This window comes from Pteropus alecto, unplaced genomic scaffold (genome assembly GCF_000325575.1).
Source record: "Pteropus alecto unplaced genomic scaffold, ASM32557v1 scaffold88, whole genome shotgun sequence".
Taxonomy (NCBI): domain Eukaryota; kingdom Metazoa; phylum Chordata; class Mammalia; order Chiroptera; family Pteropodidae; genus Pteropus; species Pteropus alecto.
Window position 1 is genome coordinate 15,149,261 of NW_006494611.1, and position 23,449 is coordinate 15,172,709.

The following is a 23,449-nucleotide window of genomic DNA, read 5'->3' on the forward strand; positions in this document are numbered from 1 at the left end:
ATCATCACGTTCTTATGAAAGTTAATTATAACTTTGGGCTTTGAAAACTATAGTCTCAGCAAACTTATCTTTACTAACATTACCTTGAGAATATTGTATCTGTTGAAGATTCCACCTGCATGACCTCCATCTCTGTGCTCTCGGACTGTACTTTGCATCTGATGGAAAAATATTTCAAATATATGTCCATTAGCTTTTATGTCTTTTTTAATTTGGGGAACACAGTTCTTAACTCATAGAATTCTATTTTTGAGAGTATAAAATATGGGTTTTTATAACTTTGTTGTTTAAAGAATATGAGTTCTATAAGTTCACAAGTACTATTTTTTAGCAATAGATGTTAGTACGCTCAACTTGAAAACAGTATTTATAGGTGAAAACCTATAGGAAGAAACTAAAGGAAGAAAAAGAAACAACCAGATACATAGGCAAGCTAATCAAAACTAACAGCTTGACATACTAAAAAATAAAACATATTTGTTCCTATTTGTTTTGCTCTAATAAAGCGCAATTTGCATTTCATTAAGAGTTGGAGTTTCTTGAGTTTTAGAACTAAGTCTCAATTTTATATCTTCTGAACTCAACTCAAACATATAGGGTATACATTCTTCAACGTGTAAGGCACTATTAGATTTCAGCGAATACAAGAGTTTTGTGGGGGAAAAGCTAGAAGAAATAATTTCTGGATATGTAGCATCCACATGTTCTGGGTCTTGTCTGAGTTTCGGGCTTTGCAACTGCCTTTGTGAAGGAAGAGAACATTAGTATTCCCCTCCTTCCCCCACCCCAATGACAGCAACTTCTTCTCCAACGGACTTCTGTAGTGCTGAGTCAAGTTGCTGGACTTAAGGTTTACTGAGGGAGTGTATCTTAAATGATTTTGAAAGTTTTCCAGATGGTATAAAGAGTTAGAAATAATTTAAAAACTCTACTACTTTTTCAAGTAGACTTGGAAACCTCAGGAAACTTAGCTATTGAACCAACATTTATTTAAGGTATATGAACATACCTCTTCCTCCACAGACTGAAACTCTTTATCATCAGGAGACAGATCTATGAGAATTGTTCCACTTCCAGAAGTGTTCAGAGTTAAGTATGGGTTAAGACCTATCAAGTAAAATTTGAAAGTAAAAAAAAAATTGCCAAAAAAAATTAACACCAACCAAAAATAACCATCTGATTTATCTGATGCTTACTACCGATTTAAAAAAACTTTTTAGATTTCACCAGTTTTTTCCCACTAATGACCTTTTTCTGTTCCAGAATCCAAACTGGAACACCACACTGCATTTAAACTACTAATTTTTGACCTGACAAGGCATAGGGTTTTGTGGGAATAGTTCACAAAATCTTTTTCTTTTTTCCAATTCATAATGAGTTTGCCACACATTTTCTTCCTAAAATTATTTCCTTTACTAAATGTGCAACCCTTTCAGCAATCAGTCCCTTTGTTTTTTATAACTACAAGAATTATGAAACTTGCATGGCCTAAGGTAATTTAAAATTGTCTTAGAATGAGAAGTCCACAGAATTTATTAACAACAGAATGCTCAGTTTAACCCATAATAAAAATTTTAATTTGGCAATGAATTTGTCATATTTTCTGAATGTTAATAATCATGACAACCATATGCTTTTTTGTATTCTTACTTTCACAAAAGCTTTTTAAACAAAATCTTATTTTCTACTTCTTTTGGTGTATCTGTAACACAATCCTCTTTTAATCTTTACAATAAGATTGCCAAAGCTCCACTGTTTCCCCAGGTAGGGATCAAATCCTTTACTGCTGGATCAATGCATGGCAATTTGCCTCTGGAGATTAAGAGTACTATTCTAGTTCTGAGTTCTGGTCTGAATAACCAGACTACCACCAACATGCCAAAATCTGATGAAGACTTAATGGTATGGCTGAATTACAATGTCTATAAGCATGGAAACTAGAAAGAGGTGAAAATTTTATAGAATAAAGAACTGAACAGAATAAAGACTGTCACACATGCTTGACTAAGATATCTTCAGACTGCCCCAAAGAAAGATTCTTATTAGTACAGAAAGATCAGGACAAGCAATCTGTTGACTTGATACACTGAATGACAGCTAAGGCTTTTGAATGACAGCAAGATGAGAGACTGTCACAAGACTGCCATAGATTCCACTTTGCAAATTAGGTATACGGTAGGTATAGAATCCTGGCTTCAAATGAAGATGAGGAGGATGATAACTTTATGAGGCAAGTGACCCTGATGTGCCAGATTAGGCAACATTCTGTGTCATGAGCATGGTTTTCCTTCATGTAGGAATGAACATTATTATCCAATTGTAGCTAGATGTTTCAGAATGACTCCAGCACCACAGGTAGCATGTAGGTACTTATCTCTGCCACTTGGAGGCAGTGTCTTTGTTTCCATCACTGTTTCCTGGGCCTTTCAATGCAGTCTTAATAACTGTGTGCCAGATATTGATGTGTTTAATGTACAAAGACTGCCTGCTTTCCTTTTTTAACCTGCCACTTCCCTAAATGACCCTTCTTATTCCAGTACTCTATCACAATTACTACCCTACCAGATCAGTATTATTCTAGTGGTGTCACAATAACAGTTTACAACTAAGGGCTCTAGTTTTTCATTTACGATGCTATTCATATTGTGTAGTAACATCCCATGAAGCCATGGCTTTTCCCTCGTCTTTATCTTATAAAATTTTGTCATGTATACTGGAAATATCCAAGACTATCTCATATTTTAAACATTTTGCCTTAGTCTCTACCAAACAAGTTCATCTACCTTTAAAAAAAATTTTTTATATTAAAATTATTGGGGTAACATTGGTTAACAAAATCGAATCGGTTTCAAGTATACAATTCGACAATATATCATATGTATATTGCACTGTGTATACACCCAAAGTTAAATTTCCTTCTCCTGCCAAATATTTGACCTCCTTTATCCTATCTACCTCCCTGCTGCCACCTCACCTACCTTTATTGATCCTACTCCAAAATTCCAGTTTAAAGCATTCCTAAGCTTGAATCACCTAATTTTTAGAGGTACTTTTTTTCTTCTTTGAGACATGAACCCTATCCTGGCTAGCATACATTTTTCCCTGAAAATTCCTTAATTTTGCTAGTGGAGTTTTATCTTCAACCCTAATTATACAGCCAGGACTTCAATTATAGGATGCTCTGATCCCAGGGTAAATCATTTCCTCAGTTTAACAATAAAGTGAAAATGTGGTTTTGACACTTAAATTAATTCACATTTTAGTACATAGAGTGTTAACATTTGTTGTATCAATACGATTTGCATTTTCCTTATGTATCAACATTCAGGAGAAATAAAAATATTATTCGACTTTGTTAAATTTCTTCAGTTACAACATTATTGTTTCTTAGCATTTTCACTGCTTTTAGAATTTAGCTATTTACAACAAAAGACAGATTTATAAACTATTTTATGGGAAGGCCTGAACACCTAGTCATTACCTACTATATTAACATGAGATACAATATCCAAGTTTCAGATCTTTTAGAATCAAAATTTTAGAGGCAGAATAACTTCAGAAATAACTGAATAGAAATAACAGAAAAAAAGTTCAGAGTTAAAGCAATCCTCAAATTTCTAAATGACTCAGAAATTTTACTTAGGTTCATACAGAAAACAGTAGCAGCTCAGAAAGCTTAAAAGCTGCAGAGTTAAGACCTGATTCCAGGTTTCCCAAATCTCAATTAGTGCTCTTCCTATTAAATAGACTCTCTCTTACATATTATTATCATTTAGTAAACTGAAGAATGCCTTTATGTAAACTGTTAAACCGATGATAGCAATGATTTAAAATGAAATACCTTGTTGTCCAGAGATAAGTCTCTCAACTCCTTTAATTAGTTTATGTCTATGTCCATAAGCATTGATTCCAATCTCCTTCAGCTCCTTGTGCCCCATCTCAACTAATACATCCAAAGTGATCTTACAAAAGAGGATAAAACTGTTTAGAAGACTTACTCATTTAGTGAACATTAATATATTGGTGATCTCACAATATATTAGATTCATACATTTATTTCAAGTTATTTCAAACAGCTTATGAATAAAAATAAACCAGTTGTGAAACTAAAATTGAAAACAAAAATATTGCAGGTAATTAGCTAACTAATTACAAAAAGCGGAGTCACAAATTGTCAAAATTATCGTCATTTTCATTTATCATAAGACTTGAGAAGAACTAAAGTGCCAAACAAAAATACACTTTCAAGTTAACTACATTCAGGTACACTAGTTTATCTTTTCCACCATCCAACCTATTTATATAACATCTTCTATGGTTTCTACAGGATCCAGGCTATGCTAACTGGCCCTTCTACATCACTGTTCAAACTAACCTTTTCATTTCAAATATATTATTCTCACTTCGTGGAACTAAAGACATTCTTTAAAATCCTGTTTTATTTACACATCTTCCATGAAGTTTTCCCTGAATACTCCAGCTTGCGGTAATCTTTTCTTTCTTTGAATATCTAAAATCTATGCCAAATACTTAACTCTTCATGTTCTTGTTATAGCTCCATAACTAGGACAAAAGTTCCTTAGGGTACAAAAGTAAGTATATGTTCTGAACCAAAAAATCAATAATTGTATTCTAACAGAGTACTGTAAACTGGGACTGTTCTAAAAAAGCCCAGATATTAGTTGTCATATCTATATACTTTTCTCTAGTGGCTATCAAAATGTCAGGCTTACAGTGATAGACCAACAGAACTAAACAAATAGGTATCAAGGCTAACATAAGGGTTGAATAAGCTAAACTTTCCATTCAAGAAAGCTCTTTTACTATTACTACCCAATAATCAATTTTTATGTGCTAATAAACTAAACAGGAATGCGAAGATCAAGCCAAATTAGAAGAGTAACTGATTTTCGGTCTCTTAAAAAACCATCCCCTAACTCCTCAAACAAGCTCAATGATTCAGTGAATTTCAAGTATTTCTACTTTTTTCCCTAAGATTTCACAGAACACCAAACCAAGCAAAACAATCCATCTACTCACCTGTTCTCTCTCAAATATATCCATTAGATGCTCGAGCCCAAGATTCCTTACAAACTGAGTTATGCTAAAATCCACCCCTGGAACTAGAAAATAAAAAATCCAGAACAAAATTTCACATCAGAATTATATCAAAATTATAACAATGAAGCTTTGTGCTATTACTATATACATGAAGAAAATAAAAATGAAGCAAAATATTAATAGCCACTTGGGATATAATACTGAACATAACATCAAAAACTGCAAAGAGAAAGCTATAAAATATCATCACGAAACAGTTAACCAATGGTGAGGCACTTTCAGGTTAAAAAAAACTTTTCATTAAAAATTTATTTTTAACTGTACCTTTAACATAAGTTTCATACAGCTGAAATTAATGTTAATTTTACCTTCACTAAAAAAAAAAAAGAAAGTTTCTTTCTTTGAGGATGTAAGCTACTTCACAAAAATGCATATGAAAACAAGTTCCACAGTGTTGCTTAGGGTAAGATAAATTTTGACAGGTAAAAGCTAAAGAGAGAGCAGCTTTACAGAGGCTGCACGTATATGTGTGCCTTTTCCTCTTCTTTTTAAAAAATAATCTTCAAAATTCAGTATTTTGATATGGTGTAAAAAGTATTTCATAACTTTGCAATAATACACTGGAAGAGGCAAATAAAGGCATAACTACTCAACTAAAAGGACTTCTAAACCTTTCAAAAAACATATTTACATCTAAAGAATAGGTTAGAAGGATCAAGTTCAACTTGGAAAGAGAAAGTTACATTAGAAATTCTAGTAATAATGTAAGGAAAATAATACAATGATAAATTTTTTAGACTATGTTAATTAATCTGATACTAAAAGTTATATTTAAGGTTAAAAAACAACTTTTTAGCATTCCAAATACTAAATATGTGGCTACGAGTTAGAAAGTTATTTTTGTAGAATGTCTCACCATCCTTTTTCTCCAAACTGGAAGAACCTTCTGTTCCACTTGAGCTAACCACTGAAGACAGTTCAGAAAAACTCCCAGATAAGTTATCAAGACTACTGGCTGCGGAAAGGCTTGATGGGCTAGATGGACCTGAAGACAGAGCATCTGCAGTGGCTCCTGGGCTTCTCACGCCATTGAGCACTTGAGGTTTATAACATGAAGGCAGAGCAGAAGGGGGCATGGCTGCTGTCAGGAGAGCACTAACATCATCTGCCTAAGGTACATGTCAGAGAGAGAGGAAATCTATGATTAGCAGGTTTTAAAATTCTACTATATCCAACAGAATGCATTTTAAAACATGACAAAAACCCAGCAGATTTGCACTAGACTTGTTTTTTATATAAAAATTGTAAGATAATTTTTAAATAAAAAAGTGAAGCAAATAAGTGATAGTTAGCTAAACTATTATTAAATATAAAATGTAATTCAGAACATCTCTTCCGAGACACTGAAAATAAAATTGTTAAATGTGGCAAAGCATGAAAAAAAATAACTTTCATACTATGAAAAAGCACTGAAATGAATTATAGAAGTATCAGTTTAAAAAAGGAAGAGCTTTTAACATTATCACAATTACTCTGAAAGAAGTTAATCTAACCTACATGGATCTTCAGCAAACATAATGATTGTTTATATTTCTTGGAAACTATTCAACGATATATTTTTTCCTCAAAACTGAACATATTTTTTTTGGGGGGGGGTAACAAAGATAATCATTTTAATCAAATCTGCTAGAATGAAAAAAATCCCCAAATTTACTGGTACATTAATTTGTTTAATTAGTGACATACACCATTCTTTCACAATGCTCAGTTATGATACTGAGTAATTAATGTTTAGCAAGAAGTAAATCAGTACTTGTTTTCATGGTTAGTCATTTATATCATCCATTCCAATCCTCACCTTTTTCTTTCCCCCCAAATCTGAGGACTCCTATGGCACTCATAGTTTGTATATAACATTCTAAAATAATATTAGCACCATTTATTGGGTGCTTTTTATGTACCTGATACCATGCCAAGGACTTTAAGTACATTACTAATTCTCATAATAGCCAGATATATTTTATCCCCATTTATAGATGAGGTAACTGAGGCTCAGAGGTTAGGCAACTTGCAAGACTGGACTACTATAAATGGTAGGGTTGGAATTCTATGGCAGGTTTGTTTGACTCTAAAGCCCATGTATATTTTCTGAAGAACTTGGTTTCATTGTCAGTTATATCTAGTGAACTAACAAATGGGTTGACTGAATTATAAAAGTTCACTTCTAAGGTAATTTGGAATGGTAAAGATATTCCCCTGAAAAAATTTTACAGATATGTTTGGGTTGTCAACCTGAGAAAAATCTATTTAACCCCCAGAGCAGCTGAACTAAATCAGCTTCTCAATGTAACTTGGAACAACTAAATCTCTCTCAGTAGAAAGCAGTCTGCAGAAGAGACTTCTTCCTACCTACCTCAAGAATTTCTTCTCCCTTTCTCCCCACTGCTCTGGTCAATTTCCCCAGTGGTGGAGGCAAGAGAGGCACCTGTGTCACAGTGGCCAAAGCAGAGGCAGAGGGGAGAAAGACTTCTACATGAGTTGCTTGGAGAGGAAAAGAAAAAAAGGACTTCCATAGAAAACTGGAAGAACAAGCTTGTTCCATGAATAGTTCTGGTGGGGTAAGGAATAGGAACTTTGGGATGAAGTAGTGTGGGAGGGAAAGAAATCTCTACTAGAAGCAGGGTTTGCGTCTGTGCCTTGAGGGCACAGTTCCCAGATGTGGAAGTTCATCAAGACCCATGTCCTGTACTACCCTGCACTGTATGCACTGTAGTGTTCATGAGGGCCTGTGCCTGTTTTGTTTCCCAACTAACATAAGCAGCTATACCTTTTCTCATTTCCCAAAGTACTCGGGACAAAATAACTGATTGATAATTCTATTATTTAGTTATTACATTTTAATACCAAAGAAGTTCTACATTTAAATTGGGCTAAAAACCAGATTTTGCCACATTCACCATGAAGACATTTTATCTATACCAAGTGAATTTTAAAAAGTGAGAAAAGCATTGAGATTTTTCAAAGAGCCCATCACTTACTGAAACTAAATCTAAAGGTGTTTGTCCTTCCTGATTTTTAAGAGTAGGATCAGCTCCATGGGCCAACAATAAAGCACAAAGCTGTGTTCGTCCCTTTTGGGCTGCTTCATGCAAAGGTGTGAAAGCCCATTTGTCCGTGGCATTGACACATGCATTATACTTTATTAGCAAAGCTGCTACATCTACATGCTGTAAAAGAAAATACTCCTGTTACAGTCTGAAATTTTATCACACTTTAGTTCCTAAAAAGAATCTAGTCATATATCTGTTGTTTCATGTTTTCATTCTTAGTCTGAAAATGAAAAGCTGTGTTTCTCCCCAACATTATAATTTATGGGTAGTTAACTTAAAATTATAGTAGACATTTCAATAACTTGAGAAATGATCTAGATAGTGTGAAGAATTCTATAAGGGAGAGAACTAACTAATATGACTTTAACAATTTCTCATTTTTTCAAGTGTTAAAGCTGCTGAACATCGATTTATAAACCAGCAGCCTTCCTCAATTATTCAAACTATACTACTGAAGATGGTAAATCTTGGTTGTAACATTTAGGGCTGTAAAAGTCAGGAAAAATGCATCTGAATCTCTACAGAGTCCTATGAATCCCAATGGGTTTCCTAGGCACAAATAAATAAAATCAACATCTCTATGAAAAGAGATAGCTGCCAAGGAAAGTAATAAAATGAATGGTAAAATGTGCTTGCAATAGATCCAGAATTGAAACTTGGAAGTTATTTAACCTCTTTAGCCCTCATATTTACTCCTCTATAAAATGAGAGAGTCCCTTTGAACTGCAATACTGATTTTCACTTTGAAAATCTCAGAGATTTTTAAAGGTAAAATGAAAGAACTTACCCCATAAGACGCTGCATTATGTAAAGGAATAAGTCCTCCTTTGTCTTGGGCATTCACATCAGCTCCATGTTGTAACAAATACTCTGCAACTTCTAAATTATTATAACCAGCTGATTTAGAAAAGAAGTAAAATTACTTTCAACTGTCAATATAAAAAAGTTACTTATATCTCTATATACCTATATATAAAGCATAAACATTATTTTAAAAACAAACTTTAGAAAAATCTGAAATTCTTGATTGGAGTCTATTAAAAATTTATCTTATGGAAAAAAACTGTCCACTGGCCTCAAGTTGGAAGCTTTTAGTAATGATACCCATTCATTTTAGACTCTCAAAGTGATTTGCTTGTATCTTTCCTTTTAAAACCTTCTTACCAAAGTCCCTGCCCTCCTGGTTGTTATGTACAAGTTCCTGAACTCAGTTACATGGTCTAAAGGGCTGCAAATTAAAGGCAGTCAATCATATAAAAGCCAAGTTAGGAACATAAGTGGCTGGCAAAGTAGGAGACAGCACCCACCATGGGTCTCAGGACCCCATTTACCCAGATGGCCACAGGGACATGCTTTTTGCTAGAGAGAACTTAGAGGTACACATCTTTACAAGTCTGGCAGCAGAATCTATGTTTGGTGCTAATGCTATGAAGTAAAACTAAGTATTTCATAAATAATGCCATAACCTCTCATCTGTCATCTTGGGAACTGTCAGCTTTCTTAGTGCACACTCTTGTGGTAAAGGTATCTTTTATTTGCCACATAGTCATAGATTGAAACCAAATCTGGACCTTAACTTTGCCAACATAAAACTAGATTATAACTTGAAACTTTAAAATAGTTCAAAACATTTTATTCACACTTATTTTTATTGTAGTTTTTATCCTTTTGCTGAAGGATCTAAAGTAAAACATTTTAGTAAGAGAAAAACAAAACCACATAACTTTCATAAGCTAAGTATTACAGTGAATCCAAAAGTCCTTCCAGGTCTTAAGGTATAACACTGCCCAAGTGGGCAGAAATATTTTGTGTATATAACATATTTGCCACTTACAAAGGCAACATCGATTTAAATAGCAATGTTAAATGTTCTAAATAAGCTACCATAAAGATATAAAAAGCTAACATAAATAAATATGCACAGCACACTTCAAATCAAATCAGGTCACATCTTCTCTTGCATAAACTAGAAACTCCTGATTTTCTCACCATATGAGAAAAAGTGATAGCACCTGTACCTTATCACCTCTAAAATTCTCTAAAAGACAACATTGATGGAAAAATTCTTTTCCTTGGGCAGTGGAGTCCCAATTTATAGGAGGTGAGAATTTAAAGGTAAAAATCTCATAAAACCAGAATTATCCTTTAAACACTAGGAACACACTGAGTTACACTGTGAGATGGAAATGAACTGAGAGTAGATTTCTCTCATATCAAAGTGGCAGAAACACCTGCATTACTCTTTTCTCTTTTTAAAAGTGGCAGAAACACCTGCATTACTCTTTTCTCTTTTTAAACCACTGTATGAGTCAAATGTGCCTATGATGCAAATCCACGGAAGTACTAGCTCAGTGATTTTAATGGCCCATTCTCTATCACCTTCAGTGTAGCTGCACTAAAAACAAAGGTGCACTGTGCCAATTTTATGAGTGAAAATTTACAACAAACATATGTACTCAACTGGGTTCGCCCAAAGTTCCTATGTTGAAGTTTTAACCACCAGTACCTTAGAACAGGGGTTAACAACTCCTGGGCCATGGATTGGTACCGGTTTGTGTCCTGTTAGGAACTGGGCCGCACAGCAGGAGGTGAGCAGCAGGTTAGCAAGCAAAGCTTCACCTATATTTGTAGTCGCTCCCCAGCACTAGCAACATCACCTCAGCTCCACCTCAGATCATCAGGGATTAGACTCTCACAGGAGCACCAGTCCCTGGTGCCAAAAAGGTGCCTTAGAATGTGACTATTATTTGTAAACAGGTCCTCTAAAGAGGTAATTAAGTTAAAACGAGGTAATTTAGGGTAGGCCCTAATCCGATCTGACTGGTGTCCTTATAAGAGGAGACTAGGACATAGAGAGACACTAGGGACGTGTTCACAACAGAGAAAAAACCGTGTGAGGATACAGCAGAAGGTGGCCACCTGCCAGCCAAGGAGAGAGGCCTCAGGAGAAACCAATCATGCCAACACCTTGATCACCAGAACCGGGAGAAAATAAATTTCTGTTGTTTAAGCCAGTAGTGCCCTACTTCTTTGGCACCAGGGACTGGTGCTCCTATGAGAATCTAATGACTGACGATCCGAGGTGGAACTGAGGTGGTGATGCTAGTGTTGGGGAGCAGCTGCAAATACAGTTGAAGCTTCACTTGCTCGCCCACTGCTAACCTCCTGCTGTGCGGCCCAGTTCCTAACAGGCCATGGATTGGTATTAGTCTATGGTCCAGGGTTGGTTTATGTAACTTCTGAAAATCTTTTAAGATTTCTTTTCTGCTTGTGCTTAACAACTATCATCAGAAGAATGGCAAACTTTAGCTTCTCAAGAGGAAGGCTGGCTCAAGCAGCATATTTTTCTCACTCACCAAAGAAGATTCAAACAATACGGTAACCTGGAACAAAGGTTCCAAAGTACACAGTGGCTGGCAGAGCTGCTTTCAATTGTTCTTACTGAATGCCACATACTAGTACTAAAGTGAACATGAAGTACAGTTGCCTTGTATAAATACACTAGAGTATAATGGTGGTATTAGAAGATATTTGAACTGAATCCTTTAAGTTTACTTACAGAAAATATTTTACTCAGGTTAAATATTTTACTCAGACAATATCTTAGGTGTTGCCAGACTAACTCTGTGAAACTTCATTCACTTACCTGCTAAATGTAAAGGTGTTGAATGTCGGCCCTGGGTATCACGACAATTGACATTATCAGCAGAAGACAACTTCTTTACTCTGGCTAAACAACCCTTCTTGGCAGCATCTAACAGAGCTGCATCTCCCCTAAGTAGATCCTGAATATCTGTATCTCCATCTTTCACAAGGTCCAAAGGAGTATTTCCATCCCTGTTTTTCTTTGTAGGATCTGCACCATGCTGGGCATGTGAAAAAGAAAGGGAGAAATTGGCTTAAGTTTGTCCTAGGTCAATGAGAAAATAGACAATGTAACTACACCAAAGAAAACTATTTTATACTGAGACTCTACCTTAAAGTTTAACATTGTTGTTTTTAATGTTTAATACACAGAAAATTATAATAAAAATATTATAGAGGCAGTTAAATGTTATTGGACTCTTGTAATGCAATAATATAATCAAAATGTTAAACTACATTCAAAATAAGGTATTTCATTAAAAATTAACTTTCATGTATGCTATTTTTAGTTTTCACAAACACTGAAATAAATTATAAATTTAAATTTTAGTCTTGTTTTTACTGTAAAATATCTATACTGGTACCTGTATTAAACCAGTATTATCAATTTTATGAGTGCTAAATAAATCTGGCTTATAAATTACATAATCCATCAAATATTTTGAAGTTAAAGTACTAAAGAAAAATTATAGAACTGTTACATGAGAGCTGACTTTATACAATAGTAAATCTACGTGTGGTAAATATACTCATAGATTAAAATACTGTTTATGACATTTACTCTGAAATCAAGGTAGAGAATTAGGTAACTTTGCTTCCTATCTCCTTACTAAAGTTTATATTAGCGTTATTAGAAATATCAAACATATTCTATGAAATACACTCTGTCTGTAGTACTTATATATACCTGGAGCAGAAGTTTGCAAATTTCATATTTTCCTTTTGCTGCAGCTTCATGTAAAGGTGTAAATTTCCATAAATCAGCTACATTAACTACTGCTCCGTGCTTAACAAGTAGTTCAGCAACTTCATAATGTCCATAAGAACATGCATTATGCAATGGTACGAGGCCTCTGAAATGAAAAGTAAGCAATGCAACACAAAGATAGGTTTTAATTGAGGTAATTACATACAGCTGATAAATTTCTTGAACTGCACAAGGGATTATACTGATTATATTTTACAGAACCTAAATATTTACTGAAAGCATAGATGGAAATTTTGGGGGGGAGGCAGGGAGGAAATACTTAAAATTGCAGAGACTATCACAGACATCTATCTACTTAGTATCTATAATTGAGAACTATATAATTTTAAAGAAAAGTAATTTAAAGATAAACTGAAAGAATTCAAATATCCTCAATGCAAACTGAAAAATTTACTATATTAAAAGTCAGTATCATACTAATATTGTAATCTCCTTGGCCATGATAAAATTATAAGGCATTATGCAAATAAGTCTATACATAAATGATAACTATCATGAAATTTTAACTGAAATTAAGAAGCTATATTTAAGCCAATGTTAGGAAACAGACTTCCCTGAAAATAAAAAAGCTACCAACTACCATAAAAATATTTTCAGATTTTCTTAGAAAGGTCAGATAAAGGAGAGAGGCCATGGCAATTGCTGGTACTTGCCCTTTATCTTTAGCATGCACATCAGCTCCGTGTTGCAGCAGATATTCCACCACAGACACTCTATTATATCCAGCTGCAAAATGGAGTGGTGTAGACTGACGCCCTTCGATGTCTCTGCAGTTGACACTCTGAACAGTACACAATTTCTATAGGATGGAACATAATATACACATGATGCATACATAGTATACATATTTTGGCTTGTTTTCATTCATTTAGTAGAAATTTCAAATGTCTGATTTTATTTTATTGTCTCATCAAATCAGCATCCTCAACAACTATTTGCTATTCTTATTTCATTTTGTCATTTACTGGAAAAACCTCTGGTCCTCTCATCTATGCCTGTATCATCTTTTATTTGCCAAAGCTAGTAGGTAAATTTTTTCATTACCACTGCTACTATTTACATAAAGATAATCTAAGTATCAACTATCAGCAAGTGTTAAGTCTCATTTTTGGCAAATATATGTAGAAGTACACAGCATCATAGCAGCATCACCTGAGGCTTATTAAAAATTCAGAATATCAGAACCCCATCTACTGAGTCAGAACTTCATTTTAATAAGATTCAAAGGTGATCTGTAAGCACATTAAAATTTGAAAAGTTGTGCTCTAGACTAGTGGTTCTCAAATTTTCGTGTGCACTGGGTCCCCCCCTCCAGATTTTCTAATTCACTGTGTCTGGGGCAGGGTCTGAGATTTTGCATTTCTAACAAGTTCCTAGGTGATGCTGATGCTAGTAGTCAAGGAACTGCATTTAGAGAATTATATTGCATTAATATGGAATGAATTCGCTAATGAATGCTTATGTATCGCACCCTTGGGAGAATTAAGAAAATAGTTAATCAAATAATTTTTTGTGTTCTTTGGTTTAGATGAGGAAGCTTAGCTGAGAAAGGCTACGATGGTAACACTCAAAATAATCAGAGTATCGTACATGAAAGTGTTTGGGGAAGAAAAGCAACACAAATAACAAATCATGGTGCTCAAAGTTAAGAACATCAATATTAGTAAAAACCCTTACTCTATTATCCTACCCAAAAAGCAGTAATAACCTAAGCCTAATAAACAAAAGAATCCAACTATCAGTGGGTTTAACCTCCAGGGGTTTAATTACAGAACTGATAAAGCTCTTCTATGCTATTCAAACAAAAGGTTGTCAGATAATATAGATTCAGGGTCCCAATTGAGAGCTGGCATTTTATGGGTCTGAAGGCTCTAGGAAGAGATGTGCCAGGTGCTGCTAGGTTTGGTAGTTATCACCAGCCACTTGACACCCTACCTGTCAGTTCCAATTTTGTCTACTTTGAGCCAGGTTTTCTAATAGAAATTATCCAGCCTATGGATCACTACTAAACAAATACAAATGAGCACATAATTAAGTGTGCATTGGGTAATATGCAGATGTTACTGACCCAGTGATTCACATCATGCCACCAGTCTAGAGATAAGGAATAGAAATGTTAATAAAGATAAATGTCCTTCAAGTGATTTTAAAAGCCAAGGTGAAGAAAGACAGCCTGATGCCTATTCTCAGACTAAGGGAGAGAGGAAGGTCTTTCTCAACCGATGTCATTATTCCGTTCTCTAAGTCCAATTCCTGGCCCCAATCTCATCTCTTTATCTATTTCTTCCTCCTTCTATCTTTATGAAAACAAAGTCTAGTCTTTAATAGTATGTACGCTAAATATAATTTTATGCTCTTTAATATGTCAGTGGATGAGCATTTAAAATTTTTAATCGCCTCCACAACCAATAAAAAAATCAGCTAGTTGCCCTTTAACTCGTTGCTTTTAACTTAATTTTTTTTCACATCTGCAGAAAAAAAAATCAGCTCACCACTTTTAACTCAAGTGATTTGTTTTCCTATAAGTCAGTAGTCAGTAACAGAAACAAAATCCTCCTTTCCACATCCTACTAGCCTCCTACTTAAGGGAATAAATATGAAACATGTCAAATAATAAAACTGCATTTTAATAGCATTTTTTCTTTGAAAAATGATATTATTTTAAAAATAAAATCTTAAGTTATTTGGAAATAACTGTACTATCTATGTAGATAAAGCAGTAGGAAAGGATCACATGGACTTTTAAATTAACTTCCGGAAATCTTTCTATTTAAAAAAACAGTGAATAAGTTTCCTTAGCACTCAAGCTCAGATGAGACCAACATTTATATTTTGTTCCCAGTAAATCTCAGAAAATTGACTTTGTGGGGTGAGTATGTTCTGGATTGAGAACACCATATGGAAATATAGTGATATTGCTCAATGAAACAGCTACTTCTACAAATCAAATCAATACATTTAGATTTTTATAAAATTTATTACCTGTCAATGATGCTTCAAATACGACCAGTATTGTTGTGAAAAAGTCTGGGGTCGGGGGAGGGAACATAACAAAGTTTTTTTCTCCTACTAGTTTTAGAAATTAAAATAACATAATTGCCAGAAAAAGTTTTCCAAACTGAGAAAAAAAACATTACTGCATTATTAAAAAAATTATTTAACTCAGAAAACATACATGCTGAGTTGATTTTAATTTATATTAGTTGAACTAAAAACCATTCTTGCTCTTTCAAAATGTTAGGCTTTTGAATTACATATTTACCTAGATATACAGTATCTGTAGTAACACAAATATCTGGTATAGGTATTACATTACATACAATTCTACTTGAAAAAGTAAAGGAAAATCTGAGGAAGGTTTATTCTAGGAAAGACTATTATAGGAGATGGGCCATGTAAGAGCTGCAGTTAGCTCTTCAAAAAATGTCAGTTTAGATGAACTGAAGATTATTAGGACACGGTGGCTCTTAAAAGTGGCAATGCACTGTATTATTATTATTATATTTAAATACTAGGCAAAGAAATGAAGAAACCAGAAGAAATGTAGAAACAGAGTGACACAATGTTTAGCTTTTTTCCTCATTTCTTGTTTTATGTGGCATATGTATGTAAATGGACAATAATTTGATATACCTTATTTTTTTTAAAGGGACAAATGTATAGGTTCTTTAAACAAAATTCATTTCCATAAACATGCAGTTTATTTAAACCTATGACTATGATGTATTTACAGAGAAGCATATGAAACTAAAAGGTTTCTTTTATGACTCAATAACCCTAATTTGCAGAAAACTAAATTAGTATCATTTACCTTTTAAAATAAAGGACATATAACTAGGCTCTTCATTTTAACATTACAGATTCATTAAGAAAGCAATGTCAAAATAAAAATCCAAAGTTAACAAAAAACATAAGATCATATCTTACTTTTACAGTTTCTACATCTCCAGCCTTTGCAGCCTCCAGCAACTGTCTGTCTGCCTCAGAATTACCTAATGGGATACCCTCTAAAAAGAGAGAGAATGAAAGAGTGATTAACTCCTACTTCAGAGGTAGAACCAAGCTTTAAAGGAGGCAGTTTATCTAAAAGTAGAGTTCTTTTACAGTTTGGTAAATTATGCAGAAAATCCCTATGGCAGTAAAGAAAAACCAGTAATAATTTCTTTGAACTTAAATATATAAATATATAAATATATATATATATGTAAATGTGAATAATCACTATGTGATTTAAACAATGTAAAGGAACATAAAATAGATGAAAAAAGATGGCCTGCTCTAAAACCAAGCCTGTTGAATGGCAGAAAAATATTAAATTAGGAGAGCAATGGCCAGAGATCTAACCATGGTTCTGCCATTAACTAGCTAGCTATCTGACTGGGGCAAGTTGTCTGAACTTACTGGGTCTCTCAAATTTTTCCAGTTCTAAAGAGAGACAAGTTGTACTAGAAGATATCTGAAGTCATTTTCAGGTCTGAAATTCTGTTTTATAACTCATATAAATCTCAAAGGAAAGGAACAAAACATGTACCTTGTATCTTAGAACAAAATAAACTCCAGATGGATTAAAGACTTAAGTATAAAAATTAAAACTTAAATATAATAGAAGAATATATAGGTGAATATTTTTTATCTTGCAGTAGAAAAGTGTCTTAGAGTAGAAAAAAGCAGAACCAAAACTGGTTTAGAAAAAATATCTGCCAGGCGTTAAATGAAGTTATAAGGCAAAGAAAAAAATAGAACATTGCAACATACATCTTAGAAAGCAAAATAACATTCCCCCACCAACCATTAGTGGGCAAAGAGGAAATGGGAGAACTACATGATAGTTTTCCTATAATTTGCATTTTAAAAGCATCGATTACTTCTGTAATTTATACACACATTCAAAATTTATCTAAAAAAAAAGACTGAGAATCATAATGCCTAGTGCTGACAAGGAAAACTGGTCCTGTCACACACTGTTAGTTGTAGAGTGTAAAATGGTACATAACCACTTTTCTAGAAGGTGAACTGACAATTATAAGCTATCCTTTGACTTAGAAATTGTACTTGGATCATTTATTCTAAGAAAGTAGCTAGAAAGGTAAGTAATAGCACTTACCATAAAACCATCAAGACTGTAAATGTCTGTCATTAGGCAACTGAATAGGACTAGTGTTATACCCTCAAGATTGACAGAAAAAATGTGTGGTGTATGGGAAAATACAGGTAATCTTGAAAGCAGTCTTGTAGTTAGTTCAGTTTTAGCAGTTTCCAGGAGGTTTTATCAACCTGCCATTATCTATTCAAGTAGTGTTTTTCTCAAAATGTAGTTTCTAGGCCTCAGATGTAAGGATCATCGAGGGTGACTGTTAAAGATACAAAAGGCTTGATGTGTTACATTTCTTCTCATTTGAGTTTTGAGGACGTCAAAGGCACACAAAATTTTAGTAAAATGTAGCAACGTAGGCAAAGGATTTTAATTTCAGGTGACCTGATTTCTAGACTGAAATGTTTAACCTATGTGTAGATATATTTTTAAATGTAATGAATATGAGTGAATTTAATAGTTAAATGTTTTAATACATCAAATGGTTGGATAACAAAATCTATATGCCTTTCATACAAAAAATCTAAAAGAGGAGTGAAGAAATAGAGCCAATCTTTAGACCATGATTTATTGCTATGGTTGCTCTACTAAGAGACACATACCTTAAAGTTTTCCCTTCTTTAAAAAGAAATAGTAACTATTATATCTTACTTTTAAAAGCTTTCTTTTAGAGAAATTGGACAGAAAACGCTACTGGAACAAAATGATAATTAAGATTTAATGACATTTGGGCATTGAGAATAATAAATTAGGGAGAAAAAACAGCCAGCCAAAATTAAAAAAAATGTTTTCTTTTTATCTCCAACTTCCACATATGTGAAAAAAATTTAAAGATTAAATAAAAAAATTAATTTCATGAAAGCACCTAATACCTTGAAGAAGCTGCTGCACGTTTTCATTTCCCATCTGTAAGGCAGTAAAGCCCTGAAGGGATATGATGTTGGGGTCACAGCCGTAGCTCAGAAGTAGGCGACAGGTTTGTAGATGACCACAGTGTGCAGCTCTGTGCAGAGAAGTCTGACCAAGATTATCCAGAGCATTAACCTTAACAATGGAGAAAACACTGAAATTAGCCTTCAATGCAAAATCTAAAACCATCCAAGCATGTATTTAACACCTGCTACTAATTTAAAATTTTCAATTATTTTTTTATGAAGCCTATTATCCAGTGCCAAAGCAAGTATTTCTACTCAAATCTAAAGAGTAAATTCACCAATTCATGAAGGCTGACATTAGAAGGAAGACTCAATTTTGGGCTAAATGTGTGCAATGCTGATTAACAGTTGTGTTTGGCATTACAGTATTAATCGATTCATTGCATTCAGAGCTAGACACTGCCTAAGAAAGCCCAATCCATGTATTTTTATGGATCTCTGAGGTCCAGAAATGTGGAGGCTAACACCAAGATAGACAATAGTCAATAACAAAGCCAGAGACTAAATTAGAAACACTTATTTCTATTAGCTGAATCTTCTACATTTATCATGTACAATATAACCTGTATGAATAAATACGGTATATTCACACTATGGAATACTCATAAGCAATAAAAAAGAACAAACAATGGATATGTGGATGGATCATTGAAACATTATACCAAAGAAAAAACCTTACACAAGACTATTTATTGTATGATTCCACAGACATGAAAGCCTAGAACAGGCAAATACAACCTATGTAGGAAAAAATCAAAATGGTTATTGCCTCTAGGGGTGGAGATTACTTTAAATGGGGCCCTGTCTGTGCCATGAAATAATGTTCTGTTTTTTGGCGAGTTTTGGTTACACAGGTGTATGTACTGGTCAAAACTCAGTAAATGTACATTTAAGATTTGTGCATTTCATTGCATGTAAATTTTACATCCAAAAAACCCCTTTAAATGAATAATAACCTCTAGCTGATGTCTATGTGGAAATATTTAGGGAGAAGTACACAATAATTTGCAAATTAAATCTGAAATGTGTCAAGAAAATAAGATATGTTGATAGAGGAAAAAAATGATACCTAATAAAATACAGTAAAATGTCAGTAATAGAATCTAGGTGGTGGGTACATAGTTATTATCTATGAAATTCTTTCAAATTGGTTGTATTTTTGAAAATGTTCATCATAATATAAAAAATCGCCTATTAATACTCCCCCATCTCATCCCTAACCCCAATCCCTCTGCACCAGAAATAATTCAGAACATAATTGAGAAATTAAGTTCCTCAGTAAACAATCCTGTGGCTACTAGTGTGTTTTGAGACACTGTCCAATTCATATTCATGGAATTGGAGAATAAACAGAAATATAGTTGACTTTCTCAATGAATCTAAAACTACAAATAGCTAAATCTCCAGGCTTACAGAATCTGAGAAGATTTAAAATGCTCAAGGTAATTAATCTATTTATTCACATACCAAAATCGATGAAATATGAAACATATCTGGAGACATATCCACTTATAAACTTTATTTGGGTACCACTCTGTTTTAAGATTAAGGTGACCAACTTGTCCTGGTTTGCCTGGGACTTCCCAGTTTTAGCAGTGAAAGTCCTGTGTTTCTGGAAATCCCTCAGTCCTGGACAAACCTGAATGATTGGTCACCTTAGTCAGGACGGTTTCATTAAGTTTCACAACTCAAATGTAATATGCATCCCAATATTCTTCTAGTAACGTATCATATATATAAAATAAGCAATCAGTGGAAAGTTGTAGAATAGACAAATGAGATATGCCAAGCAGTCATGCAGAAATAACTTTATTTTATTCAATAATTTACAATAGAAAAGATTCAGATTATACATTATCAAGAAAATCCTCCAAATCAAAGAAAAATTAAGATACTGAGAGGCAACAGAAAAAGAAATTGTAGAATTCTAAGTGTTCTTCGAGTGGAAACCCAAGAAGGACAGATCAGAAAACTATTCTGCAAAGCGCATTTAGAGAAGAGCCTTGGGGTCACCCAGGGGGAAAGGATTTGTATTTTTCTTCTCTCTTCACTCAGAACAACACCATTCTTTGTTTCATAACGAATTTCTATTAAATATTTTGTTTAAGAAGGCAAGGATCTGTAGCAAGGATCTGAAACTGCTGAATTAGGTGACTTTCATCTCCTAATCTGGGATGCTATGTGTATCTTTCACTGACTATTAATTTTTTAAATTCCTGGGTAAGAAAAGATGACTTTTAGTCTTGATGAAAACATAATTATTCCATGAATAAAATGCTTTGTGTACAAATGTCAACTGAAAAACAGTGACTTCCCAATATGAGGAGGTAGTTTTTTAGTTAAGTTATTGAAATAATTTCCTTTTGTTCCAAGTTTTTTGGCTCAGTCATAGAAATAACAAAGGGTAAGAAAATAAGAAAGGATGTGACTGAGGTAAACAATAGGAGTTACCACAGTAACCAAGGAACAAAAGTAAGATAGGCCAGAATCAGTATATCTCTAGTTGGGGATATTTTCCATAAGCTTTCCAGCAAAAATCAGATAAACTATCTGCAGGACTATTAAGTATAGATTAAGAGAAAAAAATTAATACCTATCAGAAAGTAAATAGTTTAGGAACTCAGGCATTTCATCTGCTAAACAGAAAATAATGCAAAAAGGAAGTATACCTTTGCTTCATGTTTCACCACTACTTCAACAACATCGTTATGTGCTTTCTCAGATGCCACGTGTAGAGGGGTCAAGAATCTTAAAGAGAAAAAGTCAGCCATACAATGAATGTATTTTCCAAATAATAAAATGTCAAGAATTTTTAATTATTAAAAGTATACTTACTCTTTAGTCTTTTCATTGATGTTAGCTCCTTTTCTTAGCAACAGTTCACATATTTGCTTTCTTTTGGGATATGGAGATGCAGCAGCACAATGCTAGATAATTTAAATTGCAGCATTAAACAAGGATGATACATGATTGATTTTTAAGAATATTTGTGTTTCTAATCAAGACGTTATTTCACTTCCTTGTTTTATTTTGATTTTAACTTTGCTACTCAAAGACGTTCTACTGGATAGAATGTGCAATGATTACTAAATTCTAGCAAGGCCTGAAAATCTTATTTACCAGATGGTGTCTGTTACTAAATATTCTGATCAAGCTTTACAGTTGTCTTACATCTTCGAAAAAGCCACTACTGATGTGACGAAAAATTTAATGTGATCAATACTCCTTTAAAAAAATAGATGGTGTTTATGTTATTTTTTAAAGGTTAATTAATAAAATGCCTCAAAGTTTGGGGTTTCCTTATGTGAGGTAACACAGCACTCATCAGCTCTGGGTGCTGCTTGGTAATAGCACTAATGGAATAGCTGACAAGATGAGTAGTATTTCTCTTTCAACTAGTTGCTGTAGCAGAAAAAGGAGCTTAGATTACTTGTTTGGCAACAATGAGTGGTAGAATATGATATACTTTGAGTTGGATTTATCAAGGAGGAAGAGAGACGAGGTAGGAATTTGCTAGTTATAAATCTAATTAAATGTTTCATGCTCAGGTCCGAAATCTTTGCATCCTCAACGTCCAGGATGATATCATAAATAAGTGTTTAATAAATGTCTGAATGGCTGAATGACTAAATTGATGTTGGTGTAAACCTAAAAATTCATGGAATAAAAGTTCTGAATAATTGTTAAGTTAAATTGTTCTATACATCTAAATATATAGTAAACATGAAATTTGTTCTGATTTTGACCTCCTGCTAAAAATAAAGCTTGTATGATCTTCGTGACTTTGCTTCATTCATTCTTTAATGTTGTCACTAAAATAATCCCTTTGCCCTCAATAAAACCATTTCTAATTGGTGAACATAACTCCTTTGGTATGTTATGAGTAATCATCCCAGGATATCTACTAGGATGGAAATAAACTATTTCTAAGAATTCTTGATCACATCCATTTCAAATTGCACCCTTATTCCTCTGCTCCATCCTGGGACAGGGCCTGCGATCTCTGGAAACCTGGAAGATATTTCTCCTGGACCACAACTATCCAATACTTAGCTCTAGTATGTTTTAAAGTTAAAAACAAAAATAAGTTGTTTAATAGCAGGATATTTCAGGGAAAACAACACGTAGTAGTAACTCTTTAGGCCAGAAATTTTTCCATGCCAGTCTTTCCAAGTTTCTCTGTACTACCTTAACGTTATGATTTTAATTTTGCATTAGCATTTATTAGTCTGCATCTTTGCAATTTTTTTAACTTGGATACTTTTTAAAAGTTAAGTAGCAAAAAGGTCTAAAATGTTTTATGGATAGGTTTCTACATGACTTTTGCATAGTTTACATCATGGCATAAAGAAAGAAATTAACCATAAAAGATATTAGGAAAGTTAAGGCTACTATGAGTTAAATTTGCCCCTAAACACATTAATTTACTTAGAGTCATCTTCCCTCACCCAAAGTACATTCAATAATTCATATAGCGAGACTTTGTTCCTTTTACATTTCTACTTCTAAGGTAGCCTCTGATTATATCATTCTTTTTCCTATCTTACTAGGAAAGGGTATAATCAGTTTACCCTTACTAGCTCCCATTCTTTTCTGTTTCTCCACAGACTGCCTGGCT

General features: G+C 33.7%; 1 protein-coding gene across 1 annotated transcript in view; it reads right to left on the reverse strand.

Moving 5' to 3' along the window:
• TNKS2 (tankyrase 2) overlaps window positions 1-23,449 on the reverse strand; it is a gene marked incomplete at its 5' end in the record, with an annotated part of 56,168 nt that overhangs the window by 9,503 nt on the left and 23,216 nt on the right. Inside the window, 14 exon segments of the mRNA XM_006925952.3 lie at window positions 84-158; window positions 1,010-1,107; window positions 3,842-3,962; window positions 5,041-5,123; window positions 5,978-6,230; window positions 8,100-8,288; window positions 8,959-9,068; window positions 11,818-12,037; window positions 12,724-12,889; window positions 13,458-13,603; window positions 16,732-16,811; window positions 18,769-18,940; window positions 21,501-21,579; window positions 21,667-21,758. Of these exon segments, the coding sequence (XP_006926014.2) occupies window positions 84-158; window positions 1,010-1,107; window positions 3,842-3,962; window positions 5,041-5,123; window positions 5,978-6,230; window positions 8,100-8,288; window positions 8,959-9,068; window positions 11,818-12,037; window positions 12,724-12,889; window positions 13,458-13,603; window positions 16,732-16,811; window positions 18,769-18,940; window positions 21,501-21,579; window positions 21,667-21,758 (1,884 nt within the window).